The sequence below is a fragment of the Aphelocoma coerulescens genome (genome assembly GCF_041296385.1).
Source record: "Aphelocoma coerulescens isolate FSJ_1873_10779 chromosome W unlocalized genomic scaffold, UR_Acoe_1.0 ChrW_unloc_scaf_4, whole genome shotgun sequence".
Taxonomy (NCBI): Eukaryota; Metazoa; Chordata; class Aves; order Passeriformes; family Corvidae; genus Aphelocoma; species Aphelocoma coerulescens.
This window is the reverse complement of record NW_027184083.1, coordinates 2,014,543-2,028,773: the sequence shown is the minus strand read 5'-3', so window position 1 is coordinate 2,028,773 and position 14,231 is coordinate 2,014,543. Positions and strand designations below refer to the sequence as shown.

Sequence of the window (14,231 nt, the reverse complement as noted above, 5' to 3'; positions counted from 1 at the left end):
CTCTCTCTCAGCTGAACGCAGAGAGCTGTCTCTATCTCTGTGTCCTTGAAACACTGCTTTGAAAGTTCTCTCGGCTTTTTTTTTTCCTCTCCCCCCTCTCAGGCTCAGTTTAAAGGCATAGAAAGGCACAAAATTAATTTCTGGGCATAGAGAAGGGATAGGGGATACACATCATAAAGTCACCCTAAGACACAGGGGTAAGTCCATGTTGGAGAAGGTTTACTTCTGAAGGGATTGTGGCCCACAGAGAAGGCCATGCTGGAACAGGTGCGCCTCAAAGTGACTGTGGCTGGGGATTGTGGATGCTAGCAAGGGCTGGCAGAGGAATTTTCCTGTGAAACTTTTCTTTCTCATGAGAGGGCAGTTAGAGAAATCCAGCTTCTCACAGCTTCTCACAGCTTCTCTGAAGGCTTTCATTCTCATGCAAACTGGATGGACAACAGTTGGAGAGAATGTAAACCATTTCTACACCTGCAAGTTGTTATGAGAACTGTGAAAATTATTTTCCTTCTTTAAGAATAATATTTGGAAATGGGTGTTTTACTGCTCAACCTATCACCTTGAGAGGTGGTGGGTCAATAGGCCAATCATGTAATTTCTCTTTTGCGAACCATGCTATAAAAGGTATGGGTGATTAAACAAGGCTGCTTCGGCCATACGCATCTGACCTGGACTTATGTCGTGATCCTGGACTTATGTCGTGATTTTCGCCATCTCTCTGGGGATAACAGTGACATCTGGTGACCAACTGACGTGTACCGAAGACCGCAAACCGGACTTTAGAAAGTTTCTCCCGAGCCGCGGCTGGCCTCCCTCTGGGGCCGCGCGGAACACAGACTGAGCCATGGAGCACAAATCCTCCTGGAACTGTGCGGTATTTTCCACCTTCAAGTCTGTGATACTGACCGCAGGAGCTAACGTAGGAGATGGCGAGCTCGTTGCGTTACTGGACTGGTCGCTTCTGCATGGATATTACGTGGAGACCGATAGTGATTTGACCTCAGAAGCTTGGAGACGGCTGGGAGACGCGTTACTCTGGGAATTCGCAGCTGATAATGCCGAGGTGCTTGATTTATTACACACCTGGGCGATTTTACACGATATACTGCAGTTATGGACAGAGAGACGGGATAGTGCAGCTAACTCAGGCTCTGATGAGTCTGAAGTTATGTGCTTTCCCAGCTCGGGTGAGGAGGACCTCTCAGATGGGGGGGCGGGCGTTCTGAGCACCGCGGGCGCCCCCAGTAGTGTGGGCGCCCCAAGTAGCACGGGGAGCGTGGTAGAATTGAATCAGGGGTGAAAAGCAGAAAGGACTCCACTAATAGAATAAGTAGTAAAGTAGGTATGCTTTATTCCAGCCCTGGGACGCACGGGGGATCGCTCCTCCAAAATCATGCGTGCCGACAGCTGCATTCAGCTCGGTATTTATCGGGTTACAAGTTCCATATTCATTAAGTTTCCTAACAAACTCATACATATTCATCACCTAGCCCCTCCCAGCCTCGCTTCGTATTATAATGAACTCAAAAGTCATTTACATCCGCATAGCGCTTGCGCAGTGTTGTTTGGTGGTTGTGGTAGGGGTCTCCTGGGGGGTCTTGTGATGAAGTCAGGGGAGTCTTCCTCGTCTGAACTTTTCACCTTTCTCTCCTGCGCATGCTCTTTTATACCTTTGGCCTGGGTTTAAGCTTTGGTACTGGTTTGAGCTAGTTTTGGGGAGGGCAGGATGTCTGTCTGAGGCTCCCGCTGGTCTTATCAGCAGTCTCTTATCTTTTTTCTTCCTGCTCTGGTATGCTGACCAAGCTAGATGCATTGTTCCTGACAAACGAATTCTTCTGCTCCCCATCTCCCTGATTCAGTCCCCCCTTTTCTAGAGAGTTAGTAAATTCTTTTACTAATACTTAAATTCTTTTCCTAATGAATTTTTTGGTAGGCATCTCTTAATGTTTTTCTGTGTGCGTTTGACAAAGTAGTTAGAACTGATAGCCTTTTTAGTACTCTATAGTTCCAAATAAGTAATGCGATAGACAGCGCGAGGCAGGTACTAACCAAGGTTAATAAGACAATGATGGGGTGACATAACGTATTTAGGATACCAGTTGCAGTAGGTGACCACCCGAAAAGTGAGTCCCACCAGTTATGACTTGCGTCTTGTTTTACTCTTTGCAAGATTCTGCTGATTTCTTGTGTGTCATAATGGACGGTGACTAAGGTCTTTTTCCCGTTTCTTTGGATTTCTCTCAAAATCTCCATGAGGTCCTGATGTTTTACTAATTGCTTTACTAATGTTAGGTCCATCCCAATAGGTGTGGGTAGCAATTTATGGTAAATGGTATAGTTAGACCTTATTAATTGATGAGATACGACTGGTGCTAAATACAAAAAGTCACACCCAACAATCTTGGCAAAATTACAAATACAAAAATTAGAGTGATTCCTGGCAGTTACATTTATAACATTGTCATCTATCATCATCGAAGTGCAGGTAGTTCTTAAGCACACACAGCCTTGACCAATATATACAAGCACAGTTTTTGGTGAAGTGTCTGGGTGGATCTCAAAGTGACATATGCCTTGTTCTGTATCAAGACATATGTCTCTGGCATCAAGTGTATTACTTTTACAGATAAATCCTTGTTGTTCCCGTGTGATGCAAGATTCTAGATTCACCGTTTGCCATTTTTCTCCTACCATCCGAGCCCATACTCTATGTTCAGAGGGGTAGAAAACTGTCCCTTTATGGTTTAATCTCAATGCGACAATAGGATGAATTACATAAACTGTGGCATTCCGTATCGTAAGGACAAAGGCAGTAGCTATGTTAGTCATTGGGTCATAGGTGAAATTTACCAAGGTCCACCAGGATTGGAGCTTTCTTTCTAATTTAGTAGCATTGTCCCAAACAGCCTCTCGGATCTCAATAGGAAATACACCTTCATTACCTTCTCTTATGATTAAGGAAGCTGTGGACTGCATCCATAATTGAGCTTGTATGCAGCTAAGGGCTAATGAGACATTGTCCTGAGCTGTGCCAAGTGTGTTTAATATCAGTTCGTGGTCCAGGTTGCTGATTTTCGCGAGGTCTGGGAGTATTTTTGAGACTTGCCACTGGCTGTTTCCTAATGCTAATAGGGAAGATTGTAGGGGTTGTTTTAATTTGGTCAGGTCACTGGTTGCCGTGGCCAATTTATTCATCAGTATCTCTGAATCAATCCCATTTATAACTCCCAGTCCTGTTCCTAGTACGCCAGTCAGGTCTCTCCGCATCCTGCCCTTGAGGGGGGTTTGCTTTTGCAGCCAGGCTGTCCACCCTTCAAGGGATGTTTGAATTAAAGGGGAGCAGGCTGGTTGGATTTCAGAAATGTTAATTTGCATTAGTAGTTCTACACGCTTAAGAGACCATTCTGGGTTAAACAGCAGTAATTGTTGGCCTGTGTTCCTTACTACATAAGGGCCAATCTCATAAATCTTTGGCTCAGATTTAAGTGGTGTGACCTGGGTTTGGATCTGATTGCCAGAGTAGGTCGTAGTAGGCCTAGCCATGGCGTTTATCTGGAATTTGAATGAGAGTCCATTACTGCCTTGGCCCCAAAGACAAACCACTTCAACAGTCTGTACTAATGTAAAATTATACCAACAATCTGCTTCACTTGAATAACTACAGATTTCACGGTGTTTGTCTGTAGGAGTAGTTGAGACACTGATTTGGGTTGCTTTTCTGTGAGTAGTCCCGTTAATCATTCGGCATCCAATCTTGATTGTTTCTCCTACAGTCCCCTGAAGCTGCCAAGTTTTTTGTTTTTCCCATTCTTGCTTTGTATACACTTGGTTTCCGTGCATGACTACAGTCAACAGGTTTAAATTTTTTAAATCAGAATATTTCCCCATGAGTCCAGTAACCCGCATAAAGGCTTGAGACCATATGTCTTCTCTCCTATGAATAACTTCCCGGCTGAAGGTTACAATTATAACTGTGAGAAAAACAATTTTCTGGGTTATACTTGTGTGCCACCCTAACATTTTCATTTTGTTCGGGTAAACTTCAATTTCAGTTCATCATTCCCAGGGGTCACTTTCCAAGGGGTCTCTGGAGCCTTCTTTACTCGGGTATGGTGAATCCAGGCACTCTGTTCTCTGATCTTAATCGCGGTGTAAGTGGTGAGGAGCACCTGGAATGGTCCTTCCCACTGTGGTTCCAGAGTCTTTTCTGTAAGAGACTTAACATATACATAATCTCCAGGCTGAATGCCATGTACAGGACCCTCCAAGCCTCGACTTCGAGTTCCAGCCACATGTTTTCTAATTTCTCTAAGCTGTTTATCTAAAGCAATCATGTAGGTGGTTAGCGTTTCTTCCCCTATTTGGGTAGATATTCCTTTCTGTACCCCATATGGTCTCCCATAAAGTATTTCAAAGGGACTTAGCTTCTCCTTAATTCTGGGCTTGGTCCGAATTCGTAACAATGCAAGTGGAAGAGATTGGGGCCAGGGTAGGTTAGCTTCTTGCCCTAATCTCACAATTTGCTGTTTAATCATATGGTTCATTTTGTCTACTTGGCCACTCGACTGGGGATGGTATGGAGTGTGGAGTTCCCAGTCTATGCCTAAATGTCGGCTAGTTTGTTGCACCACCCTTGAAATAAAATGTGGTCCCCTATCTGAGGACATTGTGGCTGGAACTCCGAAGCACGGTATTATTTCTTGTAGTAACACCTTGGTTACTTCTCGAGCCTTAGCAGTTCTAGTAGGAAAAGCTTCTGGTCATCCTGAAAAAGTATCTGTTAGCACTAATAAATATCGATACCCCCCTTTTCTTGGAAGTTCTGTGAAATCAATTTGCCGCTGCTGTCCTGGCCCACGGCCTCTCCCAATCTGGCCCATTTTTGGTTTAGGGGTATTTTTGGGATTAGTCTGGAGGCAAAGGTTGCACTGTCGGGTTACTTGCATAACAGTTTCGTATAAGTTTCTGGCGATAATTTTCTCAATTAAGTAGGTATATAAGGCATTTGTTCCCCAGTGTGTTTTCTGGTGTTCCTCTCTAACTACAGCCCATAGCAAATGAGAGGGAATAACTACTTTTCCTCCTGCAGTGATAGCCCATCCCTCTTGGTTAAATGTTCCCTTTTCATCTTTAATCAATTTCTTGTCTTTTTTATTATATGTTGGCTTACCCTCTAGGGAAAGTTGTCCATCTGGGATCAAGGCTCCAGTTGTTGTTATTTCACCTTTTGCTGCTTCTTTTGCCTCTCTGTTCTCCAGTTCATTTCCTTCTTCCAATTCTGAGTTCACCTTTTGATGTGCCCTTAATGTGCATGATTGCTACCTTCTCAGGTAGCTGGACTGCTTCCAACAGCCGCATTATTTCTCGTGCATGTTTGATGTTCTTTCCATGCGAATTTAACAGTCCTCTTTCTTTCCAAATGGCCCCGTGTGCGTGCACAACTCCAAACACATACCTTGAGTCTGTATAGATGTTTATTTTCTTTCCTTTTGCCATCTCTAAGGCACGGGTTAGGGCGATTATTTCAGCCTTTTGTGCAGAGGTGTTTGTTGGCAGAGGTCCGGATTCTATCACCTCCCGGCAGGTGGTAACTGCATACCCAGCATGTCGCTTTCCACTGATGACGTAGCTGCTCCCACCAGTAAACCAGGTCTCTGCGTTGTCTAAAGGGGTATCCTTTAGATCCGGGCGGCTGGAGGAGGTAGCTTCGATAGTCTCCAGGCAATCAGGGCGTACTGGTTCCCCTTGATTTCCACTGAGAAAGGAAGCTGGGTTGACAATGTTAGTTACCACTATTTCTACATCATCTTGTTCCACCATGATGGCTTGATATTTCAGGAACCTTTGTGGAGAGAGCCAGTGCCCACCTTTCACTTCCAGCACCGCGGACACTGTGTGGGATACCAGCACAGTCATTCTCTGACACAAGGTGAACTTGCGTGCTTCCTGGATGTTTAGCACGACTGCTGCAACAGCTCTGAGGCACCCAGGCCATCCTTTGGCTGCTGCATCTAGCTGCTTAGAGAAATAAGCAACTGCCCGTCGGTATGGGCCCAGGTCCTGTGCTAGTATTCCCAGGGCGATCCCTTGCTTCTCATGGGAAAATAGAAAGAATGGTTTACTCACGTCTGGGAGTCCTAGAGCTGGAGCTGACATGAGGGCATTCTTTAGCTGACTGAAGGCCCACGTGGCCTCCTTTGTCCACTGGAGATCTCTGCTTTCCTTTGTAATGAGCTCATATAGTGGTTTCACGAGCAGCCCGTAATTGTAAATCCACAGTCTTCACCACCCCGTCATCCCCAGAAAAGTCCAAAACTCTTTCGCTGTCTGGGGTTTTGGGGTTTGGCATATCGCTTCTTTGCCATCTTGCCCCAAAGTTCGTTGCCCAGCACTGACTTCATAGCCCAGATAGATCACTTTCTGTTTCACCACCTGAGCCGTTTTCTTGGATACCCTGTACCCTTGGAGTCCCAGGAAGTTTAAAAGGCTTACCGTCCAGGCTGTGCAAGCTTCTTCTGTTTGGGTAGCTATTAGAAGATCATCCACGTACTGCAATAGTTTCCCTTCTCCTGGTGGGGCTTCCCAGGACTCTATGTCTTTTGCGAGCTGTTCTCCAAACAAGGTGGGACTGTTCTTAAATCCCTGAGGCAACACCGTCCATGTGAGCTGGGTTTTGCGCCCACTCTTAGGGCTTTCCCATTCGAATGCAAAAATTTTCTGGCTGGCTTCATGGAGAGGGAGGCAAAAGAAGGCATCCTTTAGATCTAAAATGGTAAACCAAGTTAGCTCTGGTGTTAAACATGTTAACAGAGTGTAAGGGTTTGCCACCACAGGATAGAGATCCTCAGTTATCTTGTTAACAGCCCATAAATCCTGTACCACCTGGTAAGATCCATCAGGTTTACGGACAGGCAGGATAGGAGTATTAAAATCAGATTGACACTCTTTTAACAATCCCAACTGTAAGAATTTTTCAATTATTGGGCCAATTCCTTCCCTGTCTTCCCTTTTAAGGGGATACTGTTTAATTCTAACTGGTTGTTTCCCTTCTTTGAGTTTGATCTGTATTGGGGTTGCATTTTTGGCTCTCCCAGGTACATCTGTGGCTCAGACTCCTGGGAACACTTGGCTTATTATCTCTTCCCTAATTTCCTCTGCAGGGCCTTTGGTTGTTAATATTAGGCTCAGTATCTCTACGTACTGTTGGTCATTTACCTCCAGAATAACTTCCCCATTCCTAAAAATAATGGTTGCTTGTAATTGTTCTAATAAATCTCTTCCCACGAGTGCTTTTGGAGAATTGGGTAAATATAGAAACTTGTGAATACCCCATTGTTTCCCAATTTTATATTTCAATGGCTTACAAAAATAAGCTTTTTCAGATTGGCCAGTTGCTCCGTGTACCACAATATAGTCATCCTCCACAGGCATTAAAGCTTTATTTAAAACTGAATATGCTGCCCCCGTATCCACCAAAAATTCTATTTCTTTTTCCTTGTCTCCTAGCTTCATTATAACCAGTGGATCTGCTAGGGTGGAATCCCCCGGTCCTCTTCAATCTTCTTTCACATGTGCAACCACCCTCCCCCTTCCTCGGTTTCCTCTGTTCTGGCGGTCTTCTTGTCTTCTTTCTGGGCACTCATTTTTCCAATGGCCGGACCTTCCACAAATCGCACATTGGTCTCTACCTAGCCGGGGTGGGCCCTGTCTGGGAGGTCCTCGTCTGGGCGGTCCTTGTCTAAGTTTTCCTCTATTCCCTTCTTCTACTACTGCTACTAATCTCCTCATCCCTTGCTTGTAACTTTCTTCTCTATTACTGAATACCCTCCAAGCTGCATCTAATAGAGTTTCCAAGTTCCTCCCTTCTGGCCCCTGAAGTTTCTGCAATTTACGTCTGATATCTCCTGTGGATTGCCTTAGAAACAAAGATACCAGCTGTTGTACCCCTACCTCGGTCCCAGGATCCAGCGATGTGTTACGGCGCATTGCATCCCTCAGACGATCCAGGAATTCGGATGGTGACTCGGAAGGACCCTGTCTTATTGCGTACAAAGCTGACCAGTTTAGGGTCTTGGGAATAGCCCTTTCTACCCCTTTTGCTATCCATTCTTGATAACCTTTTAATTTCTTTAATTCAGCTGTTCTATTCGGATTCCAGTGTGGTTCCTGGAGTGGGAAGTAATCTTTCACATCTAATTGTTGCGTTTTGTAATAATCCTCTGCCAAGTCTCGAGCTGTTTTCAAAACTAACTGTCTTTCTGTCTCTGTTAGTCCACCCAATAATAGTTGTATATCAGCCCAATCTGGATTATGCTGTTTAATTATAAGTCGCAAGCGCTCAGCAGTACCCGCTGGATCATTTCGGTAATTTTTGGCAATATTATACCATGCATCTAGGTCAGCAGTAGAGAAAGGTACTCTAATCAACATTGTATCCCCATCAGGTGCCACCGCCTCTCTCAGGGGTGCCATCAGTACCTGTTTCCTGGTTCGGGACGAGACAGGACTGCCCGGGGGAGAGGGGGTTGGCGCTGGTGTTCCTTCCGAGTCCGCATCCTCTTCCTGTCTCCTAAGGGGAGGCTTAAGCAAATCAGTTAATTCATCATCATCTTGTCCCTGAACTGCTGCTTGATAGACTTTGTCTGACCTTGTGCATCTCTGGCCTATGCTGCACGACGAACAGCAGCACTTAATTCTTCTTTGGCCCTTTTTATTCTCTTTTTCCAGGGCTAGCACCATAGGATCACTGGGGGGTTTGATTCCACAGTCTCTCTGCCATTCAGGGTGTTTTCGGAGAGAGAAAAATGCATCAGCGTAGGAAACTTCTTCCCATTTAACTTCCCGTCGCAGAAACAGCATTAGCTGAAGCAAAGTATTATAATCTAAAGTTCCATTAGATGGCCATTTGGCTTCATTTTCTAATTTATACAGTGGCCACCACTGGGTACAATATTTTATAAGGGTTCTTTTATTTTCTGTGCCTCCAGCCCCTATTACCTCCTTCCAATGGGATAGAATACAGCAGAGCGCGCTTGCTCTGGGAATTTCCTTACTTTGTCTGGTTCCCATCCTATTTGAGCTTACTCAAATACTGTGCCACCCTCTTCGGGTCACCTGTATCCTATGCTTTTTGCCAAGCCTGTTTTGCTGCTTGAAATCTCCCCTTTTTTTTTTTTTTTTTTTTTTTCCGACTTCCACAAAATCTACACTGAGCTTACACCCACACACCAAGCAGGGAGTCCTTTCTAACACTCGAGCAGATAGGACACATGAACGGAGAGAGTTTTGTCCCCTAGTGTTATCTCGTTTCCACCCAAATCTTTCTTCACACTCTCTCACAGTTCCTTCCCAATTTTCTTCCCGAACCTCCCAAACCTCAGGCACCAAATGCCACTTCCCACACACAATCTTTAAAATCTCAGGCTCAAAATACAAACTTTACACTGCATTAATACCCATGCAACCTGCCACCCTCCCGTTGAATAAAAGGTTCTGATATATCCACAAGAACAAGCTATTCCACGTACTCTTTCAAACTCTAAATTTTCTGCTGCTGGTTGTTCTCAATCAAAAGCCACTAATCTTCCTGCAGAGGTTCTCCCAGTCAAGATTCCAAATTCAACAAGCAAGCACCCTCCCAAACAAATGTCTTAATATCACACTCTCAAACAACACACAGCAACACGCACGCTTCCTGTTTTACAAACGAATAGGCGACCTAATACACATCCACACCCATAAAAGCAGTCTGACAACAACCAATGTCTGCACAGACATATAAGCAACACAACATTCAAACCAGCTACTAGTAGCAAAAATGTTCGTAACACTCGCTTGTAATAGTTTCAGGGTCCCGCTTATATTTTCCCAACACAGTAACAAGTTCCACCGGGACCCCCCCCGGAATCACCCGATCCGCCCTCAGGATCGCTAGCGGCCGCTCTATCGGTCGGCGATTCCCCCTTGCCGGCTCCGTAGCCGGTTGCTTGCAAGCCCCACCTTTACCCTCACAGGGACTACGCTGTGCGTGGGACGTCTCCTCACGGCTTACCAGCAGCCCTGGCCACGCGTACGACTTACAGGCACCTTAAATGCAAAACATACCGTTTGTCCGCAGCTTTAGCAGGTTGTCTGTCCGCCGCAGTGAGCGAGCTGAGGGGAGGAGATCCTCCAGGAAAGCCCTGGGGCGCGCCTAGGATGTCCGCTCCTCAGTCGATCCTGCAGCCGGGCAGAGTTTCTCCTGGCTGGCTCGCCAAATGAAAAGCAGAAAGGACTCCACTACTAGAATAAGTAGTAAAGTAGGTATGCTTTATTCCAGCGCTGGGACGCATGGGGGATCGCTCCTCCAAAATCATGCGTGCCGACAGCTGCATTCAGCTCGGTATTTATCGGGTTACAAGTTCCATATTCATTAAGTTTCCTAACAAACTCATACATATTCATCACCTAGCCCCGCCCAGCCTCGCTTCGTATTATAATGAACTCAAAAGTCATTTACATCCGCATAGTGCTTGCGCAGTGTTGTTTGGTGGTTGTGGTAGGGGTCTCCTGGAGGGTCTTGTGATGAAGTCAGGGGAGTCTTCCTCGTCGGAACTTTTCTCCTTTCTCTCCTGCGCATGCTCTTTTATACCTTTGGCCTGGGTTTAAGCTTTGGTACTGGTTTGAGCTAGTTTTGGGGAGGGCAGGATGTCTGTCTGAGGCTCCCGCTGGTCTTATCAGCAGTCTCTTATCTTTTTTCTTCCTGCTCTGGTATGCTGACCAAGCTAGATGCATTGTTCCTGACAAACGAATTCTTCTGCTCCCCATCTCCCTGATTCAGGGGGATGGGGAAGCAGAGATTAAATGATTTACCAAGAAGCTGTTTGTTAGAAGCAATGCATACTGCTTGCCCAACACTTATTGTGCCTACCAAAGCAAGATGAGAAGATATGAGACTATTGATAAGGTGAAGGAATCTTGACCAAAGATCCTGTTTTTAACCTAAAACTAACTCAAACCAGCCTTGAAGTTTGGACTTAGCCCAGGGACATAAAGAGCATGCGCAGGGAAGAAAGATGAAAAGTTCAGGATGAAGAAGACCCTTTACTTCATCTGAGGAAGACTTATTTCATCTCGGAGACCCCTGCCCATGACCACCAGACAACACTGTGCAAGCGCAACGTGGATATAAATGACTTTTGGGCTCATTGTAATACGAAGCGAGGCTAGGCGGGGCTAGGCGATGAATATGTATAAGCGTATTGGGAAACTCAATGAATATGGAACTTGTAACCCAATAAATACCAAGCTGAATGCAGCTGTCAGCACGCATGACTTTGGAGGAGCTATCCCCCATGCGTCCCAGCGCTGGAATAAACATACCTACTTTACTACTTATTCTAGTAGCGGAGTCTTTCCCGCTCATCAGAATCCCTCCCGGTATCGCCTCGGAGTAAGACTAAGGGTTATCCCTGCCCTCGGAGATATGTTCTCTCGAGGGGCTGTTCACCAGTGGCGTCCGCGGCGTCTCCGCCTGCCGCGGCGCCGGCGGCTACCGCTCTTTCGCTGGGTTCGGCATCGTCTGCCGTTGCGAGCGCAGCTTCCGCGGGGGCAGCGCTGTTGTCTGCTGCAGCGCAGCTCGCTGCACCCTTGTTACAGGGGCAATCCGTATTCCTGACCGCGGGCGGGGCGTCTTGGCCCCCCGCGCCCGCGCGTTCGGTGTTTCAGGGCCCCCGTCCGACTCCTGTGCGGCTCGGATATCCTACGGCTGCTACAATAGCCGGGGACTCCGCGGCGCAGGCGCAGCAGCGGCAGCAGCCGAGTTCCCCGATTCCTTTCTCTATGGGGGAACGAATCTTGGCAGCGCTGCAGGACATAAAATTTGAGCTCGCGGCGCTGCCGGGGATTATAGCAGAGGCGGTTATGGCTGCGCTGGGGCGGGAGCCGGGGCAGATAGTCCTTGTGCCAGAACCGGGCGCAGCACCAGACATTCAGAGAGCACCGCCGGAGCCGGCCGCGCACGCGCTGCCTATGCCTCTGCGAGCGCCGGCCGTACCGCTGGAACCGGCCGTGCCCCTAGAGCAGGGTGCGGAGCTGGCGGTCCCGGCGCCTGAGCCGGGGCGGGAGTCCGCGGCGTCCATGGCGCTGGCCGCCGCCCCGCCTGCGCCTGGGCGGCAACGGCCTCTGATTCGGCCTGCAACGTTGCAGGCCCCATTGTCAGGCGCGGCGGCCATTACTCCTCCCCCCGCCGCGCCGCTTGACGCTGCTTCGGCTTCCGCTGCTGTCCCAGCCGCGAATCCAGCCCTTGTTGTTACCCCGTCTATTGGCCCAGAGTTGCTGTGCCAGTCTCCAGAGGGTTCAGCTGATACACCCCTGGATGACGAGACAAGCTCCGTTGCTATGGAGACGTCCGCTTCCCGGCGGGAGTCCGTGGCAGAGCTTAGGCTCCGGCAGCGAGGGATGCAGCGAGCGATGCAGCGAGCGATGCAGCGAGCTCGCAGCTGTCCTTGGGCTTCTCCGGGCTGCGATGGCACTCTAGGTCCCAGAAATCCGAGACGGGTTTGGGAAGAGATTAAAAGATGTGCCTTGCGAGACGGGGCTTGGGAGGTGCTGGAAAGACTTAGGATGCCTGCTGGGCAGACGGCACCTTAGCGACCTGCTGCCTTATCTGATGATAGTATGCAGGTAGATCAAAGAGATACAACAATGAAGCCAGCTGGTGGCGACACAGAGGGTGCTGTCCAGGCTTTCCCAGTGCAGAAAGCTCCTCCTAACTCAGGCCGGGTTGACAGGCACGAGGCTATTGCTTGGAAGGTGGTCCAGGATTTGCAGAATAAGGTTGCTCAGTATGGATTAGGTTCCCCTCAGATCATGCAGGTTATCAGAGTGCTGAATGCTGATCTGCTTTCTCCATTTGATATTAAACATTTAGGTCAGGTTTTATTCCAACCTATGCAATATTCAGTTTTTGAAGCTATTTGGAGAAGGTTGGCTGGAAGGCCATAGCTGGGAATATGCAGCTGCCTGAATCTGATCCCAGGTGTCTAGTTCCTGTGGATGGTTTTCTGGGGATCAATGAATTTTGGGACCCTGATATTCAGGCTACCTGGCATCCCCAGATCCTGGAACAAATTCAGAAGGTTGGCATGGCAGCTTTACTAAAAAGTTTGGATACAGCTGCTCCAAAGACGCCATATACAAAGATATTTCAGGGGCCGAAAGAGAACTTTTTGTCTTTTGTAGAAAGGCTTGCTGGAACCTTAGAGCAACAAGTTGAGGATGATGCCATGAGACAGATGTTGTGCAGGCAGCTGGCGAGACATAATGCAAATGATGAATGCAGAAAGATCATAGATGCCTTGCCTGGAGAACCCATAATAGTGCAAATGGTTGATGCCTGTTCTAAGGTGGGATCTGGAGAACAAAAATCTGCTCTAGCAGCAGTCCTGCGGCCTCTTCAAGTAAATTCTAGTGGATTAAAAAAGAAACCTAAGGTTGGGGAAAAGCAGAAACAGGTTAAGAAAAAGAAGAAAGGGAAGGAAAACAGGAGGGTTGATCAGTGCAAGCGATGCGGTAGGCCAGGTCATTCTTCAGACCACTGCCAGTCTTTCTACCATGTCAGTGGTCGATCCCTGGTATGCCAGGGAAAAAACTCGCAAAGGAGCACATGGGGAAATTGCGCTCAGATACAAATGTTTCCCTAGGCTCCTCCGATGCAGGCCTACTCAGCCAGCTTGCAGCCAGCACCCGGGGTTCAGCCGGGGTAGATGTACATACCGCAGCAACAGTCGTCTTAGACTCCACTCAGGTTTATAAGGTTCCCTTGGATGTGCATGGACCCCTAGGGCAAGGCCTGAGTGCATTGCTCGTAGGTAGGTCTAGTACCATCATTCACAGGATCCATGTACACCCAGGAGTTATAGATGCTGACTATACAGGTCAGATTTGTGCCATGGTTTCCACACCCTCCCCTCCTCTTACTATTCCTGAAAAGACTAGAATTGCTCAACTTGTGCCTTTTAAGTCGTGTGTTCCTAGAGCAGAACAACACGATCGCGGAGATGGTGGCTTTGGATCCACGGGACCTCCGCAGGTTTTCTGGACTGCTGACATCTCCAGCCAACAGCCGCAGATGACATGTACCCTGTGCCTGCCAAATGCTCAGCCGCCTGAGATCCAGCTCCGAGGTTTGATCAACATGGGCATTGATGTGACGGTCATCTCCTTCTCTGCGTGGCCTCCCATGTGGCCTC

The 14,231-nt window shown here is 47.6% G+C and overlaps 1 protein-coding gene across 4 annotated transcripts; it reads right to left on the bottom strand.

Moving 5' to 3' along the window:
- Nucleotides 1–1,406: 1,406 nt before the first annotated feature.
- On the bottom strand, nt 1,407–10,265 carry LOC138102899 (uncharacterized). 4 transcript variants are annotated; one of them, XM_069000673.1, is made up of 3 exons: nt 6,127–9,881; nt 5,171–5,755; nt 1,407–4,217 (listed from the first exon to the last, which is right to left on the bottom strand). In XM_069000673.1, the coding sequence occupies exon 3, from the start codon at nt 4,024–4,026 to the stop codon at nt 1,915–1,917; it is 2,112 nt and encodes a 703-aa protein (XP_068856774.1). In that variant the 5' UTR covers nt 4,027–4,217; nt 5,171–5,755; nt 6,127–9,881; the 3' UTR covers nt 1,407–1,914. The 4 variants fall into 4 exon arrangements, with proteins under 4 accessions (XP_068856774.1, XP_068856776.1, XP_068856773.1 ...); XM_069000675.1 differs by lacking the exons at nt 5,171–5,755; nt 6,127–9,881 and adding an exon at nt 10,105–10,265; XM_069000672.1 differs by having other exon boundaries at nt 5,171–9,881.
- Nucleotides 10,266–14,231: the final 3,966 nt, after the last annotated feature.

Coding starts and splice junctions, on each gene's coding strand:
- LOC138102899 (XM_069000675.1), bottom strand. CDS start 4,026: ATGAAAATGTTAGGGTGGCACACAAGTATAACCCAGAAAATTGTTTTT.